Here is a 23,286-nt window from a genome sequence, read left to right as displayed (position 1 = left end):
GAACTATTGTTAATAGAAAAATAACACCACACTGTCTTTTTTGCTCAAAATAAAACAAAAAATCCTGGGATGGGCAGTGATGGAAGGTGAGAGTAGAAGCAGGAAAATGAGGTAGAAGCTAGTTACAGTAGTCAGTGAAGAGGACAGCTTGGAAAAGCCCGAAAGCAATAGAAATAGTAGTAGATCAGATTGAGAGACAGACCTCAGCACTGTGCTGATCCACGCAAGAAAAGGTGAAGCGTTAAGCATGGTTTGTGTGAATGTTGGTGCTAACTACAGAGGAGGAAAATAGGAGGAAGTCAGGTACATATTTGGAGATAATGAGTGTTAAATTCAGAAGACTGAGTCTAGAAATGAAACATCTTTTATATGTGGGTGATCAGTATTAAATACTATGGGATGCCAGCTGTGGTGCACATCTGTAATACCAGCACTGGGAAAGGAAAGAATCAGAAATTCAAGGTCATCTTTGGCTACATGCTAAGTTCAAGGCCACCCTGGGATATATGGGACCCTTCTCTTTTAAAAGCCTGGAGCTGGATGGGAAGTTTTGGGGAAGAGAGGGTCAGGAAGGAATCTGAGAAGGACCCAGGAAGTAGGGACTCATGTATGAGAATATCTGAAAGAGAGTGATTATATGTATAAATAGTGTCTTCATAAAGGTATAATGGTCACTTGATGTGGCCCCTTGAAGAACTTAATAATCAGTTCTGTCAACCTGATTAGAGTAGATGTGAAGAAATGAGAAACAAAGTTAAAATTTGGGGGAGACATTTGGTATAACTAGAAATTTTATGTTAGGGTTAATATATAATAATTATATTAGTATGTATATACATATGTACATGGAGAATGATTCTGTCTAGAGGAAAATTTTAAATTTATAAGTATATTCATATATATTTATATATCTATATTTCATATGAGTACAGTGGTATTTTGCTATATGGACACATTGTAGAATAATAAACAAGCTAATTAGATTATCATTTAAAATCTTCCAGCAGTTTTAAAATACAGAATACAATATCCCAACTGTGCTTATCATGTCACTAAATGGACCTCTAAAACTTATTCTTCCTACCTAACTGGAACCTCACTCCCTCTCTTTAGTCCAGCCTTCCTCCATGGGAAGAATTATCACAGAACAAAAGGTACCATTGTTGGAGCAAAAATCATTGAGTAAGTGAGGGGGACATAGAATCAATCCATTTCAAGTAGAGGTATATTTTAGACCTTTATATAGAAACCTTTCCATTACAACAAGAAGAGATGTTATTTCTTTGGACAAGAAGCGGGAACGTGAACATTTGTAGTGATTGCTTTTATAGTTATGGATGAGACCAATGGGAGACAGTGACAGTATCATTTGATACTGATGTCTAATTTCCCATACTAGCAGCTTTAGACATTATCACTTTGTTAGAAATCCACATGTTCACTCTGCCCATGATCCTCTACATCAAACTCTGGAGATAGCAATCAGTTCTGCCACTCATTGCTAATGATACCTTTGAAAAAGTAATTTTTTATTTTTTTTTATTTTTTTATTTATTTTATTTTTTTTGTTGTTGTTTTTCGAGACAGGGTTTCTCTGTGTAGTTTTGCGCCTTTCCTGGGACTCACTTGGTAGTCCAGGCTGGCCTCGAACTCACAGAGATCCGCCTGGCTCTGCCTCCCGAGTGCTGGGATTAAAGGCGTGCGCCACCACCGCCCGGCCAGTAATTTTTTATTTTTATTACTTCATCTAGTGTGTGTGTGTGTGTGTGTGTGTGTGTGTGTGTGTGTGTGTGTGTGTGTGTCGGTTTGAATCCAGGAACTTGTGTATACTAGGCAGGTACTTTATAAATGAACTATATCCTCGACTCACTTCATTTGTTCTAATGAAATAAAACTAGTATTTGACTTGGATAGCATTGTAAAGATTTACTGAGCTCATTCATGTAAACATAATAGATTTTATGTGGTCCTTATATTAATTCAGCCACTTTCAGACATACATTGTGCAGTGTGCTTGATATTTGGGAGAGGGATAAGATATTCTACTTTTTAATTGTTTTCCAGCTACTAAGATAGCTAAAATAATAATTAGAAGTAAAAGATAATCCAAATTCCTATTGATAGAAGGATATATAATTACAGTAGTACTGATAGAATATTAACAAGCCCTGAAATTGAATACAGTTATATGTAACAAATAGGTGAATTATAGCAGTAGTAGTTTGAGGGTGAGGTCAAAATAATTCCAAAGATTGTAGTTACATGTGTGTTTTTTATTACATACTGTTTGCATGTGTATTTGTGCCATGTTACACATGGAAATCAAAGGACACTTGCAGGAGTTGCTTTTCTTCCTTCCATTCATGTCTTTAGGCTTAGCTGAAAGCACCCTTACCCCCTGAAATGACTCACTACCCCAGTTAAAGCATTACCTTTATTTCAGTTCTGAAGCAAGCAAAAATAAATGTGCACATCAATCTCAGGGTGCTGGTTAATTATTGAAATTTACACATGTGTGAAAATGAGCCAGGGATAGAATAGGAGGGGGCATTTAATAGGACTGTTTGAGGAAGTATAATAGTTCTTGAGCAGACTAGGCATGGTGGCACACATGTTTAATCCCAGCACTCAGGAAGTAGAGGCAGGTTGGATGACTGAGTTTCAGGACAGCCATTACTACATAGTGAGAGCCTGCCTAAACAAAACAAAGCAAAATAGTTCTTGGGCAGTGAGATCATAACTCATAATTATTTTCATCATGCTATTAAAAGGGTAATTTGTGAAATAAAACAAGAAGACCACACATGAGCTCATCATTATTATACATGACAATATCATGATTCATCTAACTTATTATACTATAGAGAATTGCCAAATAAAGAAAAACTGAGTTGGTGAGTGCCTAGCACATAGGATCTCCAACGTTACTAACTCCAATGGGAGCAGTAGCTTCAGTGGTGCTCTTTATTATTAGTTTATTGGGAACAACCTGTTTGCCAGATAAATACTGGGTTTCACCTGGTGCATATTTATACTCTGACTAAAGTATAACATCATTGAGATGTATACCAACAGATTAGGACCTATAAGTTAGGGCCTATGGATTATGCCCTCTGCCTTGGATACCTTTCTCCTATAGACTTGGGATCTTTCTTGTTTCCTTTAAGTCTAGTTAGATATTATCTTATTAATACAAAATTGGAAATCCTCATGTTCTGCATTTTCCATAGTGTTTGATTATTTCTCATGCAGTAGAATTTATTGATTGATCTCTTATCCCTTAAGTACACGCCGTGCAGTTTCTGTGTAAGGATAGCCATATTTTCAATACTGAGAATAGTACTTGGCATTTAGTCCATGATCGGAATAATGAATATTTGTTCAAATTAATTTACAAGTGTAAAGTAGGTTAAGAATGTAACTCTGTAGCAGAGCAATTGACTTGACAGGTATGCTGTCCTGGGTTTAATCCTTATTACTGCAAAAGAGGAAAAAAATCTACAGAATACAGTTTATGTTTCAGTGGCAACTTTTGTTTTTTGTTCAAATCAGAAAAATTTTTGAGAGCTTTTAAGAATTGAGACAATAAGTAAAAGTTGCTCTTAGAGCCAGGCAGGGGTGGTACACACCTTTAATCCCAGCACTCAGGAGGCAGAGACAGGTGGATCTCTGAATTGGAGGCCAGCCTGGACTATAGAGTCAGTTCCAGGCCAGCCAGGGCTACACAGAGAAACCCTGTCTTGAAAACAACAACAACAACAATAACAAAGTTGCTCTTAATTTTCTCATGCTCACTGTCATAGCACCTCCTGATCACTTACTACTTTTATAGCCATACCATATCATTCACCTATATAAATATACAATCACATATTTAGTGTTTACAGTGTAACTATCAGTACAAACAATTTTGGAACATTTTAGTAGTTATTCCCTATTTGTGTCTGTCCCTTTCTCAAAGCTGTAAGCAATCATTAGTCTAGTTAGGGTTCTGTCTGTATACATGTGCATTTGGGGTTATTGTATGTAAATAGAATAGTACAGTATATAGTCTTCTGTGACTTTATTGTTTGTTTGGTTTTGTTCTTTTGAGACAGGGTTTCTCAGTGTAGTTCTGCCTGTCCTGGATCTCACTCTGTAGACAAAAATCAGCCTGGCTCTGCCTCCCGAGTGCTGGGATTAAAGGCGTGTGCCACCACCGTCCAGCTTCTGTGACTTTCTTTAAAACAATGTTTTAGTTTATTTTTATTTTTATTTTTATTTCATGTTCATTGGTATTTTGCCTGTATATATGTCTGGAACTGGAGTTACAGACAGTTTTGAGCTGCCATGTAGGAGCAGGGCATAGAACCTGGGTTCTCTGGAAGAGCAGCCAGGACTCTTAACCACTGAGCCATCCATCTCTCCAGCCCCTGACTATTTTTTTTCCTTCCACTCAGATTGTTTTCAAAGGTCTTAAAGCACCTATTAGTACTTTAATGACAGTGTTCCATTGTGATATAGATACACCTTTTTTAAAGTCTACATATTATACATTTGAGTTGTATGCACTTTTTGGCTATTATAAATAATGCTTCTGTGGATATTTGCATATGATTTTATATGATGTATACTTAGGTTTCCTGGGTCATATAACTAATATTTTTCAAAGCATCTGCACTATTTTAAATATAAACATTGGATTGTTCCACTTTTTCCAAAACCACACCAACACTTGCAAGTCTAATTTGATATTTAAGACATCCTAGTGGTTATCAAGTGGTGTCTTGTGGTTTGGCTTTGAATTTCCCTAATGATAAATGATGTTCAGTGTCTTTTCATAGACTTAATATCCATTCTCGTATCTTTAGAGAAGTGTTTAAGATCTTTTGCTATATTGGGGGTGATGGGAAGGAAGAGGTGAGTGTGCAGGTGAAGTGTCTGATCTTACGACCCTGGCTGTCCTCAAATTTGTGGTCCTTGAGCCTTACCTGCTCTAAAAATTTGATTTTGTGTTGTTCTTTTAAATTGTTGTCTGTTTTTGCCTTTTCATTAGTGATTTGTATGAGTTCATGAACTGTGGATGAAAATCCTTTATTGGCATATGGTTTGAAAATATTTTCACCTTTTTTTTTTTTTTTAAAGCTTTTTGTGCATGTGTGTGGAGTGGGTTCTGGGGATTAAACTCAGATCATTAGGTGTGGAGGCAAGCACCCTTACCTCCTAACTCATCTTCCATTTCTTGATAATACCCTTTGAAGAATATTTTTGATTTTGATAAAGTCTAATTTTCTCCTTGTTCCTATACCTTGGTGTTATATCTAAAAAGGTTTATCTGGCCCAAGGACATGACATTTCAGCATTTTTTTTTTCCTAAAAACTTTTGGTTTTAGCTCTTAAATTTGTGTCTATGGTCCTTTTTGAATTGGTAGATGTTTAATGATTTTAATTTTTAAACAGAATTAGAATATCAGGGCTAATATAGCTAATGTTCATTAATATTAGATAGAAATAATAGATAGAAAACAGTGAGAGTATCTGTAAGAATTCCTCTTAATTAGAATAAAAAATACAAATTCCTGTGCTTTGATGCTCTCAGGACGGAATGCTGAGGTTGGATATTTCTCTTGTATGTGTTTGTGTCTGCACCTTGACTGCAGTGCATAGGCTACAGTGTACTAGTGGAGCTCGTCTCTCTCTTACCATGCTCTGTTCTGAGGATCAAACGGAAGTTTTTTTACTTGCTAAGCCACCTTACCAATTTTTTTTTGTTAGGTTTGGTTTGGTTTGGTTTTTTGAGACAGGGTTTTGAGCTCTGGCTGTTTTGGAAATGACTCTGTAGATCAGGCTGACCTGGAGCTCATAGATCCACTTGTCTCTGTCCCCATGTGATTTTTAGAAGCTCACATGTAATTACAATTATAGCCCTAGCTAATGATAACTTTTTCTAGGTTGTTAATACTCACATATGAATATTTATACTAATTGCATAACATAAAATATACTCCAGTTTTGTATTTGTCATTTACTATTATTTCTTAATAGTATAACATGTTCTAGCTTTTGTTTTAGTTACTAAAGATTTATTTTCATTTTTAATTATGTATCTGTATACGTGTGCCTGTGTCTGTGTGCACAGGGGTGCAGGTTCCTGCAGAGACGAGATCTTTTGGAAGTGGGGTTACACGTCAGTGTCAACTGCCAAGGGCTTGAATTTGGGTCCTAAGAGCAGTAATCACTCCTAACTAACTATTCAGCCACTTTCCTAGGCCCCTCCCTCCATTATTATTATTAGTTAATATTCCATGTCTGGTAGTCTCTTTACTTAATAGTGACTAAATAGTATTCTCTTATATACATAGCAGTATAGATGTCTATATAGATCTTATAATAAATGTTTTGTGTTGTGTTTTGAGATGGGATCTTTACTCTGTAGCCCAGGCAGATCTGGTACTTGCAGCAGTCCTCTTTCCTTATTTTCTTCAATGCTGGAATTACTGCCATATACCACCATACTTGGCTCAAAATTGGTATTAAACATATATCTGGAATTAAATAACTTCTTAAGTTATAAAAATTAAAGCTACCAGTGATAAGATAGGCAGTGATAATAATTAAGGCTGAATGATTTAATATAATAGTATGATCAGGCAAAATTATTGGCCAGATTAATAATATCAGTGTCATTAGTAGTACTTTTCTGTAGCCATTTTACATTTATAGGCCACATTGTTCATATCCATTCAGATATTTGCTTAAAAATGCATTTCAAAATTTTATAATGTTATACATACCAAGATTGCAAAGTATCTGCAGATAATAGTCTTTTGCAGTATGAACAGGTTTTATCTGTTACACATTCTGTATTCCAAAATGGCTTTGCTTGTGCTGTTGGGCAGTCTTGGTGCACCACTGTTACATTTCCAGTCCTATATTTTGGAGTTGATATAGTCTGTGTTTTCTCAAATTAATTCATTATTATAACTAGTTTTACCTCATTGTTTTACCACAGTAGTAGGATTAAGAGAAATGATCTATAATTCATTTCAGTGCAAGATAGGATCTTATGTACTGGAAATGACCAAAATAATACAAATTGATTAATTAGATAAAGCCATATTTTATGAAGAGGAGTTATTTTTCAGTGTTTTTTGGCTGTTTTGCGTGTGTATCTGGGTGTTGAACTTGGCACTGCATGCATGCTAAGAATCTGCTCCTGCTAAGGCATCCTTAATCACCTGAATTGCCTCCTTTCTTTTTTCTCTTTCTTTCTTTCTTTCTTTCTTTCTTTCTTTCTTTCTTTCTTTCTTTCTTTCTTTCTTTCTTTCTTTCTTTCTTTCTTTCTTTCTTTCTTTTCCTTCACTCCCTCCCTCCCTCCCTTCCCTCCCCCCTCCCTCCCTCCCTCCCTTCCTTCCTTCCTTCCTTCCTTCCTTCCTTCCTTCCTTCTTTTCTCTCCCTCCCCCCTCCCTCCCTCCCCCCCTTCTTTCTTTTTTGAGACAATTTTGCTAACTTGAAGAGGCTAGCTTCAAACTTGGAACCTTCCTGTCACCACATTTGACTTTTGAAAGGTTTTCTGTGTAATCAAATGTTTAATGTTCTTTATAATGAACAGTTAAAATTCCTGAGATTTTTTTTTTAATCTCTGAATTGTGTTAACCAATAGCAATTATTACTCACTTTTTCTTTTAATGGTTGTAGATGTGAGTATGCAGTGTTCGCAGGATATACTTCGAATGCTCCTCTCTCTTCAGCCAGTTCTTCAAGATGCTATTCAGAAAAAAAGAACAGTGAGGCCTTGGGGGGTTCAGGGTCCTCTCACTTGGCAACAATTTCATAAAATGGCTGGCCGAGGCTCTTATGGTAAGTTATATATTGTGATAGATAATGACTAATTTTATATCTATTTTCAGATATGTGCCCAACTGGAATAAGCACATTAGTTCTCAAATATTTTTGTATTAAACATTTAAGGACATTGTGGTCTAGTTCTAACTCTAACCTGCCTTTCTACATTTGTAGAATTTACTTTTCCTGGGTTCTTTACTCTCACGTCAGTATGAGTAGCTGTACTGTTTGTACACGCTTGACAACCTGTGTGATTTTATGTGAAGAAAGAGTCATGCTGCTAAGATGATTTTTCTTTAAATCCCCAAATGACTTCAGTTCTAAATTGAGTGAGATGGACAGGTTGGGGTCAGATAGTAGAGACTAATACTATTGATTTTAAAAAAACATGAAAATAGAAATTTACAGTTAATGATAAAAGTAGTGACTGAATACTTGCTGAGTGGGGTATACGGTTGATTATGATCATCTGTGATGGAGGAGACTATTGAAATGTTTGAATATTGATATTTCTGAAATAACACTTAGGAAGGATATTTGGAATGATAGCTGGTGTGTATCTGTAGTGTTGGGGTTTAAACCCAGAGCCTCACACACAATAGGCAAGTATCAAACCATATCTCTAGCTCTTCAATAGCTGTTAGCATTAAAATCCTTGATTTCTGTGTGTGGTTTCAGAGTGCATTGTATACAGTAGTAGGCTTCTTATATTTTTCTTTTTTATTAATGGCTGAATGATTTAACTGTCATATAAATTGCTACTCCATGAAAACGTCAGGTTAGCAATACTTTGTTTTTTAAACTCTACATTCTTTTCAAAACCAGTATTGTTGTTTGATTTTTTTTTTTTAACTCTTTTGCTTTTGGGGGGGGGGTTTATACCCACCTCCCAAATAAATACACAATGATGCTTAGTCGTGCTTTATGAATACCTGGCCTTAGCTTGGCTTGTTTCTTGCCAGCTTTTCTTAACTTAAATTACCCATCTACCTTTTGCCCCTGGGCTTTTCCCTTTTCTTACTTCTATATATCTTTCACTCTTATTCTGTGGCTGTCTGTGTAGCTGGGTGGCTGGCTAGCCCCTGAAATCCTCCTCCTCTCCTCTCCTCTTCTTTTCTTCTTCTTTTTTTTTTTTTTTTTTTGAGACAGGGTTTTTCTGTGTAGCTTTGGAGACTGTCCTGGATCTCGCTCTGTAGACCAGGCTGGCCTCAAACTCACAGAGATCTGCCTGGCTCTGCCTCCTGAGTGCCGGGATTAAAGGCATGCATCAGCACCACCCAACTTCCTCTCCTTTTCTTGCTCCTTCATCTTTCTTGCTTTTTTTCTCCTTCTATTTATTCTCTCTACCAGCCCCACCTATTCTTTCTCTGCTCAGCTATTAGCCATTCAGCTCTTTATTAGACCATCAGGTGTTATAGACAGGCAAAGTATCACAGCTTCACGGAGTTAAACAAATGCAACGTAAAAGAATGCAACACATCTTTGCATCATTAAACAAATGTTCAACAGCATAAACAAATGTAACACATCTTAAAGTAATATTCTACAACACAGTATAGAGATTTATTTCTGCTCCTGATTTTATACTTGATCTTAGCCAAAAGGCTGAGAAGAGATCTGCTCCTGATTTTGGAATTATTTCTGTTAACACATTTGAAACTATCTTCCTTTACTTTTTAAGTGGTTGTCTACATCCTATCATTTTTATATATGTAATATATGTGTATGTAGTTTATATATGCATTTTACCAATATAATATTTGTAGACATATAGATTGTTTTCATCATTATCATTTAAGTGATTCATGTATGCTTGGCATAAAGCATATGTGTAGTTTAAACTATATATTGCTGAATTATACTCAAAAGTATCAATTTAAACTCCATCAGATAAAAATCTACTATCTCAAACTTGCCAGTAGATTGGTAGTTGAACGAAAGAACATTTTATTTCACTATAATTTGAGAGGCTGAAGGTAGGCTTCCTTGGTTCACATACTTGTAACTTTTCTTATCATACTAGACAAGTTGTTTATCTTTTCCATTCCTGTTTCTTGTGTTTAAAATGAGTTTAATAACAGTGTTTGCCAATAGATGGTATTTGTGAGAATTAGTATAGAAATGTAAAGAGCTGGGCTGAGCGGCGGTGGAGCATGCTTTTAATCCCAGCACTCTGTGAGTTCAAAGCCAGCCTGGTCTACAGAGAGAGATCCAGGACAGACTCCAATGCTACACAGAGAAACCCTGCCCCAAAAAACCAAAAAAACAAAACAAAACAAAAAAAACCCAGTAAAGAGCATTGAACAGTACATAGAATGCAGTGCTGCAGTTATTTCTTAGTATTCATTTTAAGTTACTTTCTTTAAAGAGATCAATCATTTTTCTATGTCTAAGAGGTATTTTAATTTTTTGTCTTTGTTCACATCCTTCCTCATTTTAAAATAAGGTAATTTGCCATTTTCTTTGTCTAAAAATGTTTTATGATAAGAACATTTAACTTGATACACCATTTTTATCAAGTTTTAAATAAGTAATAAAATATAGTATTGTTGATTTCTATACAGTGTTACATAGTATATCTTATGTTATGGTAAACAAATGAACTATGCTTCATCATATTAATTATAAATCTGTTTACTTTCAAATTAATTAATTAATGCCAAGTGTGATGGCTTGTGCCTATAATCCCAGCATTTAACAGGCTGAGGGAAAGAGGCTTGCTACAAGTTCAACCTGACTGGGCTATAGAACAAGATTACCTTAAAATAGCCGTAAATATTTTCAAATGACCTCTTAAGGATATTTTTAATTCTGAAAATATATCATTGCTAGTTTTTCATGTTTGTGTTTTTAATATTATCCTAATACTTTATTAGCTTTGGAAATAAAGAAGATAACATGAATTGGCTTTTTCCTATTTCCTTCTTTATTACTCAGGAACCGATGAATCTCCGGAACCACTGCCAATTCCCACGTTTTTGTTGGGTTATGATTATGATTTTCTGGTGCTTTCTCCATTTGCTCTCCCTTACTGGGAGAAACTTATGCTGGAACCTTATGGATCTCAAAGAGATATAGCCTATGTTGTACTCTGTCCAGAGAATGAAGCTTTGTTAAATGGAGCCAAAAGCTTTTTTAGAGATCTTACTGCAATCTATGAGGTAGGTATTTTCTGATTTATAGTTCATCTTTAAAATGTACCGGGGAATTCTATTGGTTGATGGAAGACTGCTGGTGGTGTCTGTTGTCTTACTAGTGAACTATACGTTGCCACGGTTTTGCTAGTCTTTGTTAGGTATGTGTGCCATGGGTCACAGCAGAAAACATAGTGTTGGAGGGATCTCTCAAGGGCATATGTGTTCCTTTAAAGTAACCCTTGGTATGTTGGGTGTGGTGGTGCATACCTGTATTTGAGTAGTTGAGACAGACCAGTGTGGGCTACACAGTGATACCATATCTTGGGGAAAAAGACGTATTACTGCGGATGGCGGTATATGCTTGTAATCCCAGCATTTGGGAGATGAAGACAGGAAGATTAGAAGTTGATGGTCATCCTCAGCTACATGGCAAGCTTAAGGCCAGCCTGGGCTATCTGAGACCCTGTATCAAAAACAAACAAACAAAGTAGCAGCTTGAAATTCCTAAAGGAAATTCACCAGTGTCAATGATATTTCGATTCATTTGTTAATTACAAGTAATAAAGCTTATTTTAAATAAATACCTTAAGTAATTTATTATCTGTACCCTAATAGTATAGTAAATTCCCTGATTCTGCCTTTGTAGTCCTGTCGATTGGGCCAACACAGACCTATTTCTCGACTCTTGACGGATGGGATCATGAAAGTGGGAGCTACTGCATCAAAGAAGCTTTCAGAAAAGTTTGTAACAGAATGGTTTTCTCAGGCAGCTGATGGTAACAATGAAGCATTTTCTAAACTCAAGCTTTATGCACAAGTCTGCAGATACGATTTAGGTATTAAATTTGTATTCATTCTTCAAGAGTAGTGTGAGCATTGTGCCTTGGTTCATCATCTATTTTTGTAAAATAATATTTTAGTGTCATGTAGCCATCTCCATTTTTCCAAACACGCTCTGTCTGCCTGCTTTTGTCCTGTAAAATCAGAACTGAGTAGATGTGGCAAAGGCTGTGGTTTCAAAGTTAAATATGTACTGTCTGACTGTCCACATAGAAATTCTGCTAGCTTCATATGTGGACGTCCTATCAAGTAGACATTATGGATTCCAAAATATTTTCTGTTACTTTTGTGGGGTCTGATGTTTTATATACTTCAAGATCTGTGATTTGCTAATAATTGAGATGCACGTAATTTCTAAGTAAACTATGCAACTCCAGGAAAAGTCTTACTGTAGCTAAGAGAATTGACTGTTATTTAAAACCTTTTTTGTAGTACTTTAAAATTTTAATATCAGTGACTTCCTTTACACTTAATCCAAAAAGATGCAATACCAAATTATGGAACCTAATTAGACATTTTTGTAAATTGAACCTCATGGTACTATTCCTCCTTTTTATATTTTAGTTAGCTATCAGTTGAAATTGATATTTCTTCAGCTTGTGATTTAACACTTGAAGTGATTTGATGAAATATTGCTACATCTGCTGTCACATTTGTTGATGTATCTAATTTTTTATTAACGTTTATTTACTTGAGTGTGGTGGGGTATATGTCCCCGAATCAGTGGGAGTCAGGACTGCTTGCAAGGTTGGTTCTCTCTTTCTACCTGTGGTTCCTGGGATTTAACTTAATCACCGAGCCATCTTGTCAGCCTTTGTTTACAGTTAATTTTGCCCAGGAAATAGAATTTTCATACTGATTATCTTAAATTTGAATGAAAATATAGGTTTACTTTTATAGTTCCATTTTAAACTTGTTTCTTTAGTTTCTGGGAGAAAATATAAAGCTAGTACATGCTGCACTGTTAGTAAAATAGTTAAGGGAAGGTAATTGCCATGAAAGTATCATCGAAATTGTTATTTCTTTAGTAAAATAAAAATAAGTCAGTGAAACCCAGAATTAAATACCCGTTTTTGTTCTTTAGGTCCATATCTTGCTTCTCAGCCGTTGGACAGCACTCTGCTCTCCCAGCCAAATTTAGTTGCCCCTTCAAATCAGTCTTTGCTTACTGCACCTCAGATGACAAATACTGGAAACGCTAATGCTCCATCTGCCACCTTAGCATCTGCGGCAAGTAGCACTATGACAATGACTTCAGGTGTTGCCATATCTACTTCAGTTGCCACAGCTAACTCAACTTTGACCACAACTTCATCTTCATCATCTTCCAATATGAGTAGTGGAGTATCATCAAATAAACTGCCTTCGTTTCCACCCTTTGGCAGTATGAACACTAGTGGTTCAGGATCCATGTCTGCACAAGCAAGTACAGTTCAGAGTGGCCAGCTAGGAGGACAGCAGTCGTCATCTCTGCAGGCAGCAGGAATGTCAGGGGAGTCAGCGTCGCTTCCCACTCAGCCACATCCTGATGTGTCAGAAAGGTAACGTGAATACTGATACTTGGGGTTGAGAGATAGTTGAGCAGTAGTAGCATGTATTTAGCCTGTGTACAGTGAACGAATAAATAGAAACTGATTTAAGTTTGTGGAAACTCAGAATCTACACTCCCCTCTTTTTATCTAAGTAAGACAGATGGCCGGGCGGTGGTGGTGCACGCCTTTAATCCCAGCACTCGGGAGGCAGAGCCAGGTGAATCTCTATGAGTTTGAGGCCAGCCTGGTCTACAGAGCGAGGTCCAGGACAGGCACCAAAACTACACAGAGAAACCCTGTATTGAACCCCCCACCCCCAAAAAAGATAGTTGTAAAGTAGTATAAAGTACTCCTTGGTCTTATCTTGGAATTTAGTTTAATCATGCTAAGTATTTTATGTATAAAATTATATGAAGATTGTTTTAAAAGTCTTTATCGTAGAATCACAGGGTTGGTGTTAAGTTCTTAAAAAGCATTTAATTCTACATATCCCTATGACTGAGTCTGGCCAGTGACGTAAGCACATATAATTGTTTATATGCACTGCACAAATGCTTGAGCAATCACTTTGGAGTTGTGTGTGTGTGTGTGTGTTTGCGCGTGTGTTGGCCCTTACATATGCTAGACAAGCAGTCTACTACTGTTCTGTACCTCAGCCCTGGCATAGAGGCTTTAGATTCATATCAATTCTGAATTTCAGAACTGTCATTTACCTACTTTGTGATTGTGGGAAAGTCTAACCCTTTTGAGTATGTAGCCTTCTCTGTAGTATGCAAGTAATATGGTACAATGCACAATAAGTACTTTAATGGTAATAAATCTCATTGTTTTTACAATGAAAGTGCTGTGAAAATTCCCATGTTTTGAGTTCAGTTAGTCTAAACCTAGTTATTTTTCTAGAATTCTCGGTTGTTCCAAAAGTCACACTTACGAATATATGTAAAAATAAACTATTATTGAGATTGGTTTGCCCATCTTGAATAGCTACATAGATCTGAAATTTTAAGAAAATTAAAATTACCTATCAAAGAATGATGCTTATTCACCACTAAACTTTTGAAATTAACATGTCCAATCTGAAAATGCACCAGAACATTGGACAGATAACCCTGGCTTCGTTCTGGATTAACTCTGTTTCTAGCAGGATCATGAGCAGGGTCAGTTTCTGAGATGGCTGTCAGACCTTTGTCTCATTTTAATCCCTTACTGTTAAGCTATTTAAGCTGTCTATTCTTCTTTCTTTTAAAAGCACAAAGCCTTTTATTTCACGGGATTTCATATGGTGTGAAATGTGAAAGGGTATGTACAGAATTATGGTTCTTTTTGGAGGAAAAGGAGTATTCTGATTTTTAGAGAGGTTTTTCTGATACCTTGTACTACCAGTAAAGGAGAAGGATGTAGGTAGTTGCTTTGGTGCTATCCCAGGCAAATGAACTACAACTTTCTGTTCTATTTCTACTTGAATGTTCAGCACAATGGATCGTGATAAAGTGGGAATTCCCACGGATGGTGACTCACATGCAATTACCTATCCACCTGCAATTGTTGTTTATATAATTGATCCTTTTACATATGAAAATAAAGATGAGAGCACTAACTCTTCTAATGTATGGACTTTGGGGCTACTTCGATGCTTCCTGGAAATGGTCCAGACTCTTCCTCCTCATATCAAGAGTACTGTTTCTGTACAGGTAAGAATTTGATGTTTTAGAACTGTCAGAGGTACTTTTCTGTATTCAAAATAATTTTGTTAGTAGACAGGTTGTAAGCCAGGCATGGTGTTGCACGCCTTTAATCCCCGCACTCGGAAGGCAGAGACAGGTTGATCTCTGTGAGTTCGAGTCCAGCCTGGTTTACAAAGTGAGTTCCAGGACAGCCAAGGCTGAGAAACCCTGTCTTGAAAAACAAACAAACAAAAGACAGGCTGTATTGATTTTATTTAAATATTATAATAGAAATTTTAAGAGAGTTTATAAAAGATAAATTTTGTAGTCATGTAGTCAAGCATCTAATGAATGGCTTAGAAGTTAAGAGTGCTTGTTGCTCTAGCAGAGAATCTAAGTGTAATTATCTCTACTCACATCCTGTTGGCTCACAACTATCTGTAACTCCAGCAACAGACAATCAGCTCTGTGGATGCTGTCATACACATGGTATACACACATAGACAGAGACATACAGACACACAGACACACACACACACACACGTACATAAATCTTTAATAAACTTTATTGTCATTCTACTGTCATGAGAAATAAAAAGATGATGTTGGGTGTGTATGTATGGTGGTATGTGCTTGTAATTCCAGGAAGCTGAGGTAGGAGGATCACAAGTTTGAAGTCAGCATCAGTACATAATTCTAGGCTAACCTTGGCTACGTAATAAGACATTGTTTATTAACCCTGCACCCCCCAAAAAGATTATATTGAGTGTATTATTTCTTCTGTATTACTTTGTAGAGCCTAAATAGAAAATAATGCCTGTATTCTATGTAAGTTAGTTTTGAGACCAGTTGCAAGTAAAAGTAGAAGAAAATTAAAGAAATTTTGATTAATAGGCTTCATGGGAGTCTTAATAAATATTAATTTCTGTGCACAGAAAATTTAAAAAATATATAGGTAGTCCTTTAGTTCAGGGTCTATATAAATTGCCTGTATGTTAAAGTCTGTGTTGTAGTGGTGGGAGAGATGACTCATTGTTTCAGAGCACTGTCTATTCTTCAGAAGACCAGTGTTCTTTTCCAGTACCATATTGCAGCTCACAGCCATCCATAACTCCGAGTGAATCTAATGCTCTTTTTCGGGCTCCACTCATAATGAAGGTGTGTGTGTGTGTATGTGTGTATGTGTATGCAGGCAGAACTCTCATACACGTACCATAAAAATTAAAGACAATGTATGATAGAAGCTGAAGTTTTTTAGTCAGTCTTTCCATTAGATGTTGAAGTTTTGTCTGAAGGGATTTCTCTTAACTGTGTTCTAAGTTACTGTGTTAACATTTGTAATACTCACTTTATCTGTAGATTGTTCCTTGTCAGTACCTGTTACAACCTGTGAAACATGAAGACAGACAAATCTACACCCAGCATTTAAAATCTCTGGCTTTTTCGGCCTTTACTCAGTGTCGGAGACCACTTCCAACATCAACCAATGTAAAAACACTGACTGGGTTTGGTCCAGGCTTAGCTATGGAAACTGCTCTTAAAAGTCCTGATGTAAGTATTATAAGTATGCTTTCCATGAACAAAGTTATTAAGATGACTTACAGTTTAAGATTTTATATAAAACTAAATAATAATGCTTTATTTTCATTTCAAGTTCTAAGATCGCATAATCCTATAGTACTTTCTTTCTTTTTTTTTTTTAGAGACCAGAGTGCATTCGACTTTATACACCACCTTTTATTCTGGCTCCTGTGAAGGACAAACAAACAGAGCTAGGAGAGACATTTGGAGAAGCTGGACAGAAATACAATGTTCTTTTTGTGGGCTACTGTTTATCACACGATCAAAGGTGGATTCTTGCATCTTGCACAGATTTATATGGAGAACTTCTTGAAACATGTATTATTAACATCGATGTTCCAAATAGGTACTTATATTTCCTTAAACATGATTTTTTCTAGTTTGGAAAACATTAGAAATGTTAGTATATGTACATATGCACAAACACACACACTGTTTCATACTCAGTAGATAACCATTTAAAGCTTATATACATTATGTTATTAATTGTTGAGATTCTGAGTATACTATTATCTACATTTTGTAGTTAGTACTTACATTATATAATTAAGATAATTAAAAACACTTTTGCCCAGGCATGTTGGCACATGTCTTTAATCCCAGCATTTGGGAGATAGAATCAGGTGAATCTCTGAGTTTGAGGCCAGGCAGGGCTGCAATATTGAGACACTGTATCTCAAAAACAAATACTCCCTCCCATGATTAATCTGTCATACAGATAAAGATTTAGATCTCTAACTTTTATGTTACAAATCTTGTGGTAATGATTTTGGATGAAGAATTTGAAACATTAGGGACTAGAGAGATGGTACAGCAGTTAAGAGTGTTTGCTGCTCTCCCTAGAGGGCTAGAATTGGTTCTTGGCATCCACATCAGGTGGCTTAAAACATCTGTTAACTCCAGCTTCCATAGACACCTGCGTTCATGTGCACATATCTTCTAATACACATAATTTTAAAATATTTTTAATTTTTTTTTTTAAATTTTATGTGCATTGGTGTTTTGCCTGCATGTATGTCTGTGTAAAGGTGTTAGAAACCCTGGAACTGCAGTTATAGACAGGTATGAGCTGCCATGTAGGTGCTGGAAATTGAACCTGGGTCCTGTGGAAGATCAGCCAATGCTGTTAACCTCTAAGCCATCTCTCCAGTTCCCTTAAAATATTTTTAAATATTAATTTTGAGAGCCCTCCTACTTATAAACGGATCTGTTAAGCTGGGCACACACCTTTAATTCCAGAACTTTGAAGGCAGAGGCAGGCGGATGGGATCTCTGAGTTCAAGTCCAATCTGGTCTACAGAGGGAGTTGCAGGACAGCCAGGGGTACACAGAGAAAACCTGTTTCAAAAAACCAAAAAGTAAATAAATAAGAAATACTGCTTGTAGCATAAATTGTATAATGCTGTTTTTTTTTTTTTTTTTTTTTTGGTTTTTCGAAATAGGGTCTCTCTGTGTAGCTTTGCACCTTTCCTGGAACTCGCTTTGGAGACCAGGCTGGCCTCGAACTCACAGAGATCCGCCTGCCTCTGCCTCCCGAGTGCTGGGACTAAAGGCGTGCGCCACCACCGCCTGGCTTTTTTTTTTTTTTTTTTTTTTTTTTTTGAAACCTGATTTTTGCTAAATACATCTTTTAGTGGGATATTTGCATTAGTTATGAAATATTTAGAAAAGAATGCTTCTCTATGAAGGAGGAGAGCGGATACCACTACTGTCAGACTTAGGTTGCCATTTTACTTCTTTGATCAAAAGGTAGAAATAAGGACAGGAGAGACAACTCAGAACTTAGCAGTACTCGCTGCTTTTCTAGAGGACTGGGTTCCTTTCCCAGAACCCACATGGTGGTTCACCACCATCTATAATTCTTTTGTTGGTTTTTCGAGACAGGGTTTCTCTGTGTAGCTTTGCGCCTTTTCCTGGAACTCACTTGGTAGCCCAGGCTGGCCTTGAACTCACAGAGGTCCGCCTGGCTCTGCCTCTGGAGTGCTGGGATTAAAGGCATGTGCCACCACTGCCTGTATAATTCTAGTTACAAGGAATCTAGTCTTCTGTTCTGGTCTCTGCAGACCAGGTTTACATGTGGTGCACACACATACATGTAAGCAAAGCACTCATATGCATAAATAAAATAATTCTTTCAAAAAAAGTAGAAATGGGACAAAGATTATGATTTGTAGGGGTAGGCAAGGTTGCTCAGTGGGTAAAGATTCTTACCTCCAATCCTGACCATATGAATTTGTCCCTTGGGACTCACATGATGGAGAGAACCAACTCCCAAAAGTTGTCCTCTGATCTCTGCATATGGGCCATGGAATATGCACCCCTTACACAAAATAAATTAAAATAATTATAATAAGATGTAATGAGCTGGAGGGTGGTGACGCATGCCTTTAATCCCAGCACTCGGGAGGTTGAGGCAGGTGGATCTCTGTGAATTCAAGGCCAGCCTGGGCTACAGAGTGAGATCCAGGACAGCCAGGGCTGTTACACAAAGAAACCCTGTCTTGAAAAAGCAAAAAAAAAAGATGTAATGAGACCTGTCTTGAAATATAATCCCTTACTGGTTTCTTGCTGGCTCTGTGATACTGATAAAATTAGGTGCCTGAGCTATAGCTTATTATCTTATATTGTCCAAAGAGCAGTTTTATCTGCCTCACCAGATTGTTAGGATGAAGTGAGTATTGCATGTACAGTGGTTTGGCCATATCCTTGTAACATATTAAGTGCTAAATAGATGTTAGCTGCTCGTGCTCATTTGCAAAGTGCTGTGTTATGTACTTGCCTACCTAGTAAAGGACATGGATTAGAAAATCTACAGCGTTATTTGGTCTGAGAAATGTAGTTTGTGTTGGTTATTTTTTTTTTTTTTTTACCTTTTAAGATACAGAGATTGGTTCATTAAAAATTGTTGGCCAAAGTTGGACAACTCATCATTTTTTTCAGTTCTTATCCATGGCCTTGTTCATGCAATATCTGCAGTAGTGAGAGTTGTTGAACTTAAGTATTGAGCTTAAAAGAAAAAGGTTTGGCTGGAATAAACAGTATTTATAGTAAATGGAAGGAAGCTCTTGGTAGGTAAACCGAAAAAAAAAATTTCTTAGGTTAAGTACATATCAGAGTATATGTATATATAGTTTAACAATTTATTTGAACTTATTTTATGTACATTGGTGTGAAGGTGTCATATCCCCTGCAACTATATGGACTGGAGCTATAAACAGTTGTGAGCTGCCATGTGGGTGCTGGGACTTGAACCCGAGTCCTCAGGAAGAACAGACGGTGCTCTTAACTGCTGAGCCATCTCTTCAGCCCCTCAAAATATATTTAAAACATTTATGTGTGTTTGTGGAGTCAGAGGACAACCTTAACTGATTCCTCAGATGCACGCCATCCTACCTTCCCCTTCTCTGAGACTGGCTAGACAGTCTCTATCCCAGACTGTGCCATGTAGGCCAGACTCACTGGCTAGTGTGCCTCCTCAGCTCTGAGATTTAAAACTGCACACTTACTTTCTTAGGTTCAGGGGATTGACCTCAGGTCCTGATGCTTGCAAGGGGACAGCATGTTAGCAAATTAGCTATCTCTTCAGGACCATAATGCATATTAAACAATAAAAATAACAAAACAATGCATAAACTTGGAACTGCTTATGATACTATACACCTGTGTTTCCTACACCTCAGGGAGCTAACCCAGGAGGATGGATTATTTGAATTTAGGAGTTTAAAATCATCTTGGGCAACCTAAAGAGAACCCATATCGAAAACTTAGAAACTTGAATGGCAAATATGTGTGTATCAGGACTTAGTTTTTGTAACGTTTTGAAGCATTAAAATTTAAAGGACCAGGAATTGGGGGCTTAGCAGCATAATGGAAGTATAGTCATATTATATACAATATGATACCTGGTACCAGTATATATACTCTAGTACTAGTCAGTAAAACAGAATAAAATAAAATTGATTAACCAGTTTGTCACACATTAAAATGTTATCATGTGAATTTTAGAAATATTTACAATCATTTCGTTCAATAGGGCTCGTCGGAAAAAGGGTTCTGCCAGAAGGTTTGGTCTCCAGAAACTTTGGGAGTGGTGCTTAGGACTTGTTCAAATGAGTTCTTTACCATGGAGAGTTGTCATTGGTCGGCTGGGTAGGATCGGACATGGAGAATTGAAAGGTAAATTGTGCTTTTATCTCACTTTTTTACTTTGTTTTGTGATGATGTGTATTTGCATCAGAACATATTAAGTAACACGTTGAATAAAAGGCTTAAGTGCTCAGTAGTTAAGAGCTCTTCCATTTGACCCAGGTCAGATTCTCAGCACTCAACCTAGTAGCTTACAATATCTATAACCCAAATTTCAGGGATTCTGATGCCCTTTTTTAGCCTCTGCAGGCACTGCACACATGTAGTGTGCAGACAGAACCACTCATACAAGTAAATATAGCTTTTAAAATGCTAAAAGTTATCATTAACACTTTATTTTAAACAAGGAGCCATATATAAAGTCTTTATGTAAAGTCATCATATATAATGACTTGTATGTGATGCTCACTGAAGGTAAAGGGATAAGGGTGTCAAGTACCACTACCTATAAGATATCCTCTGTGGTAGAAATACACTAATTTAAGCGCTGTCATGTATTTCTCTTTTATTGTAACCTTGGGTTAATAGCATAACAGAGCACTTACTTTTAGTACTGTCTCTCTTTGCCCTGTTGATTCCCACAGATTGGAGTTGTTTGCTGAGTCGTCGAAACTTGCAGTCTCTTAGCAAAAGGCTCAAAGACATGTGTAGAATGTGTGGCATATCTGCTGCAGACTCTCCGAGCATTCTTAGTGCTTGTTTGGTTGCAATGGAACCCCAGGGTTCTTTCGTTATCATGCCAGGTTAGTTACCTTCAGTGCATGTCTGATTTAATTATTCATTGTACACTTCAGTTTTTAAGTGTTACATAAAATTCTTCACTTACAAAAACAAAGGAAAAATGCATCTCTCTTCAGATTCTGTGTCAACTGGTTCTGTTTTTGGAAGAAGCACCACTCTTAATATGCAGACGCCTCAGCTAAATACCCCACAAGATACATCATGTACTCATATCCTTGTGTTCCCTACTTCTGCTTCTGTGCAAGTAGCTTCGGCAACTTACACCACTGAAAATTTGGATTTAGCTTTCAATCCCAACAATGGTAAGTTAATTGAACCTTCAAAATTCTTTGATTTGTTTTGAAATCCTGATCTTGCTGTGTGTCCCTATCTTGCCTGCTGCTTGTTATTTAGCCCCAGGTTTGGTCTTGATTGAGTTCCCAGCAATCCTCCTGCTTCGTCTGAAAGTGTTGGGTTTATAAGCATGTATAACTTTGGCTGTTGGATTATTATTATTTTTTTCTTTTAGTTTTTTTTTTGTTTGTTTGTTTGGTTTTTTTTTTTGTTTTTTTGTTTTTTTTTGTTTTTTTGGTTTTTTGGGTTTTTTTGTTTTTTTTTGTTTTTTGTTTTTTTGTTTTTTTGTTTTTTTGAGACAGGGTTTCTCTGTGTAGCTTTGCGCCTTTCCTGGAACTCACTTGGTAGCCCAGGCTGGCCTCGAACTCACAAAGATCCGCCTGCCTCTTCCTCCCGAGTGCTGGGATTAAAGGCGTGTGCCACCACCGCCCGGCTCTTTTAGTTTTTTAAAAGTATTTTTGAGACAAGGTCTTGCTGTGTTGCTCAGGTTGGTGTGAAACTCCCACGCTCAGCCACCCTCCTGCTTCAGTCTCCCAAGTGGCTGGGACTACAGGCACACACCACTAGGCTTTTTAAAATATTGACAGTTTTAGTAGGCTGAATAGCATGCCCTGACATTTACCTTAATAAGAAAAAAGAGTTTCGAAGATGTAGTTAAGACTATTGAGATGGAGAGTTTTATCATAAACAGTGCAAATGGGACTTAAAAGCAATAGAACATACCTCATAACAAGGAAGCAAAGAGGAAGCTGTATCTATACTCAATAGGAAAAAGCTGTTTAAAGGAAGAAAAGGATGCAAAGTCCAAGAGAAGGCTGCCAGCTAAGGCATATAGTTCAAGTCACTGGTAAAGATAAGGAAACAGATTACTAAGACTTTTGACTCTCAAACATAAACGAAGAAATGTTTGTTTTACTCCAAAAAGTGCATGGTAATTTATTAAAGTGGCTTTAGGAAATGACTATGCCATTTTATATTATTGTATCAGAATTAGCCATTAATAGGAATGCTGTAAATTTTATTTTGAGGGGCTATCATTGATCATAAAATTTTTGAGTATTTATGCTGTGCTTTCGAGCTACTTGTACATAAATTTTACCATCCTTCTATATACCATATATATAATCTGCCTCTTTTCTCTCCAAACACCCACAATGTTTTCTTTCTTTCTTTTTTTAAACAATACTAGAGATTAAGCCTAGGGTTTTTTGCATGCTAGACAAGCTGTTTCTACCACAGAGATACATTTGTAGTTTTTTGTATGTCAGTTTGCTAAAACAGTGTTTTGTGCAAACTGCTAGAATAGAGATGTAACTTGTTGAACCTTTTAGGTTGTATTTAATTGAATAAAATAAGTAGTGTTTATTGTTATTCTAAACTACTTTTGAAAATGATAGATCTTCAAAGATACACATACATTTTATTCGCGCTCTCTCTCTCCTCTCTTTTCCTTTCCTCAAGATAGGGTTTCTCTGTGTAGCCCTGGCT

At 36.7% G+C, this 23,286-nt stretch overlaps 1 protein-coding gene across 2 annotated transcripts in view; it reads left to right on the top strand.

Moving 5' to 3' along the window:
• Med13 (mediator complex subunit 13) overlaps window positions 1-23,286 on the top strand; it is a 101,273-nt gene that overhangs the window by 66,397 nt on the left and 11,590 nt on the right. For both annotated transcript variants that reach the window (XM_028878288.1, XM_028878289.2), the window contains exons 17-26: window positions 7,678-7,839; window positions 10,762-10,985; window positions 11,608-11,797; window positions 12,886-13,342; window positions 14,805-15,024; window positions 16,357-16,548; window positions 16,701-16,924; window positions 20,612-20,754; window positions 21,309-21,467; window positions 21,582-21,767. In XM_028878288.1, the coding sequence (XP_028734121.1) occupies window positions 7,678-7,839; window positions 10,762-10,985; window positions 11,608-11,797; window positions 12,886-13,342; window positions 14,805-15,024; window positions 16,357-16,548; window positions 16,701-16,924; window positions 20,612-20,754; window positions 21,309-21,467; window positions 21,582-21,767 (2,157 nt within the window). The remainder of the gene's footprint in view (window positions 1-7,677; window positions 7,840-10,761; window positions 10,986-11,607; window positions 11,798-12,885; window positions 13,343-14,804; window positions 15,025-16,356; window positions 16,549-16,700; window positions 16,925-20,611; window positions 20,755-21,308; window positions 21,468-21,581; window positions 21,768-23,286) is intronic.

This window comes from Peromyscus leucopus, chromosome 8b (assembly GCF_004664715.2).
Source record: "Peromyscus leucopus breed LL Stock chromosome 8b, UCI_PerLeu_2.1, whole genome shotgun sequence".
Classification (NCBI taxonomy): Eukaryota; Metazoa; Chordata; class Mammalia; order Rodentia; family Cricetidae; genus Peromyscus; species Peromyscus leucopus.
Note: the sequence above shows the minus strand (reverse complement) of the source record. Positions and strands in the feature narration are given on the sequence as shown.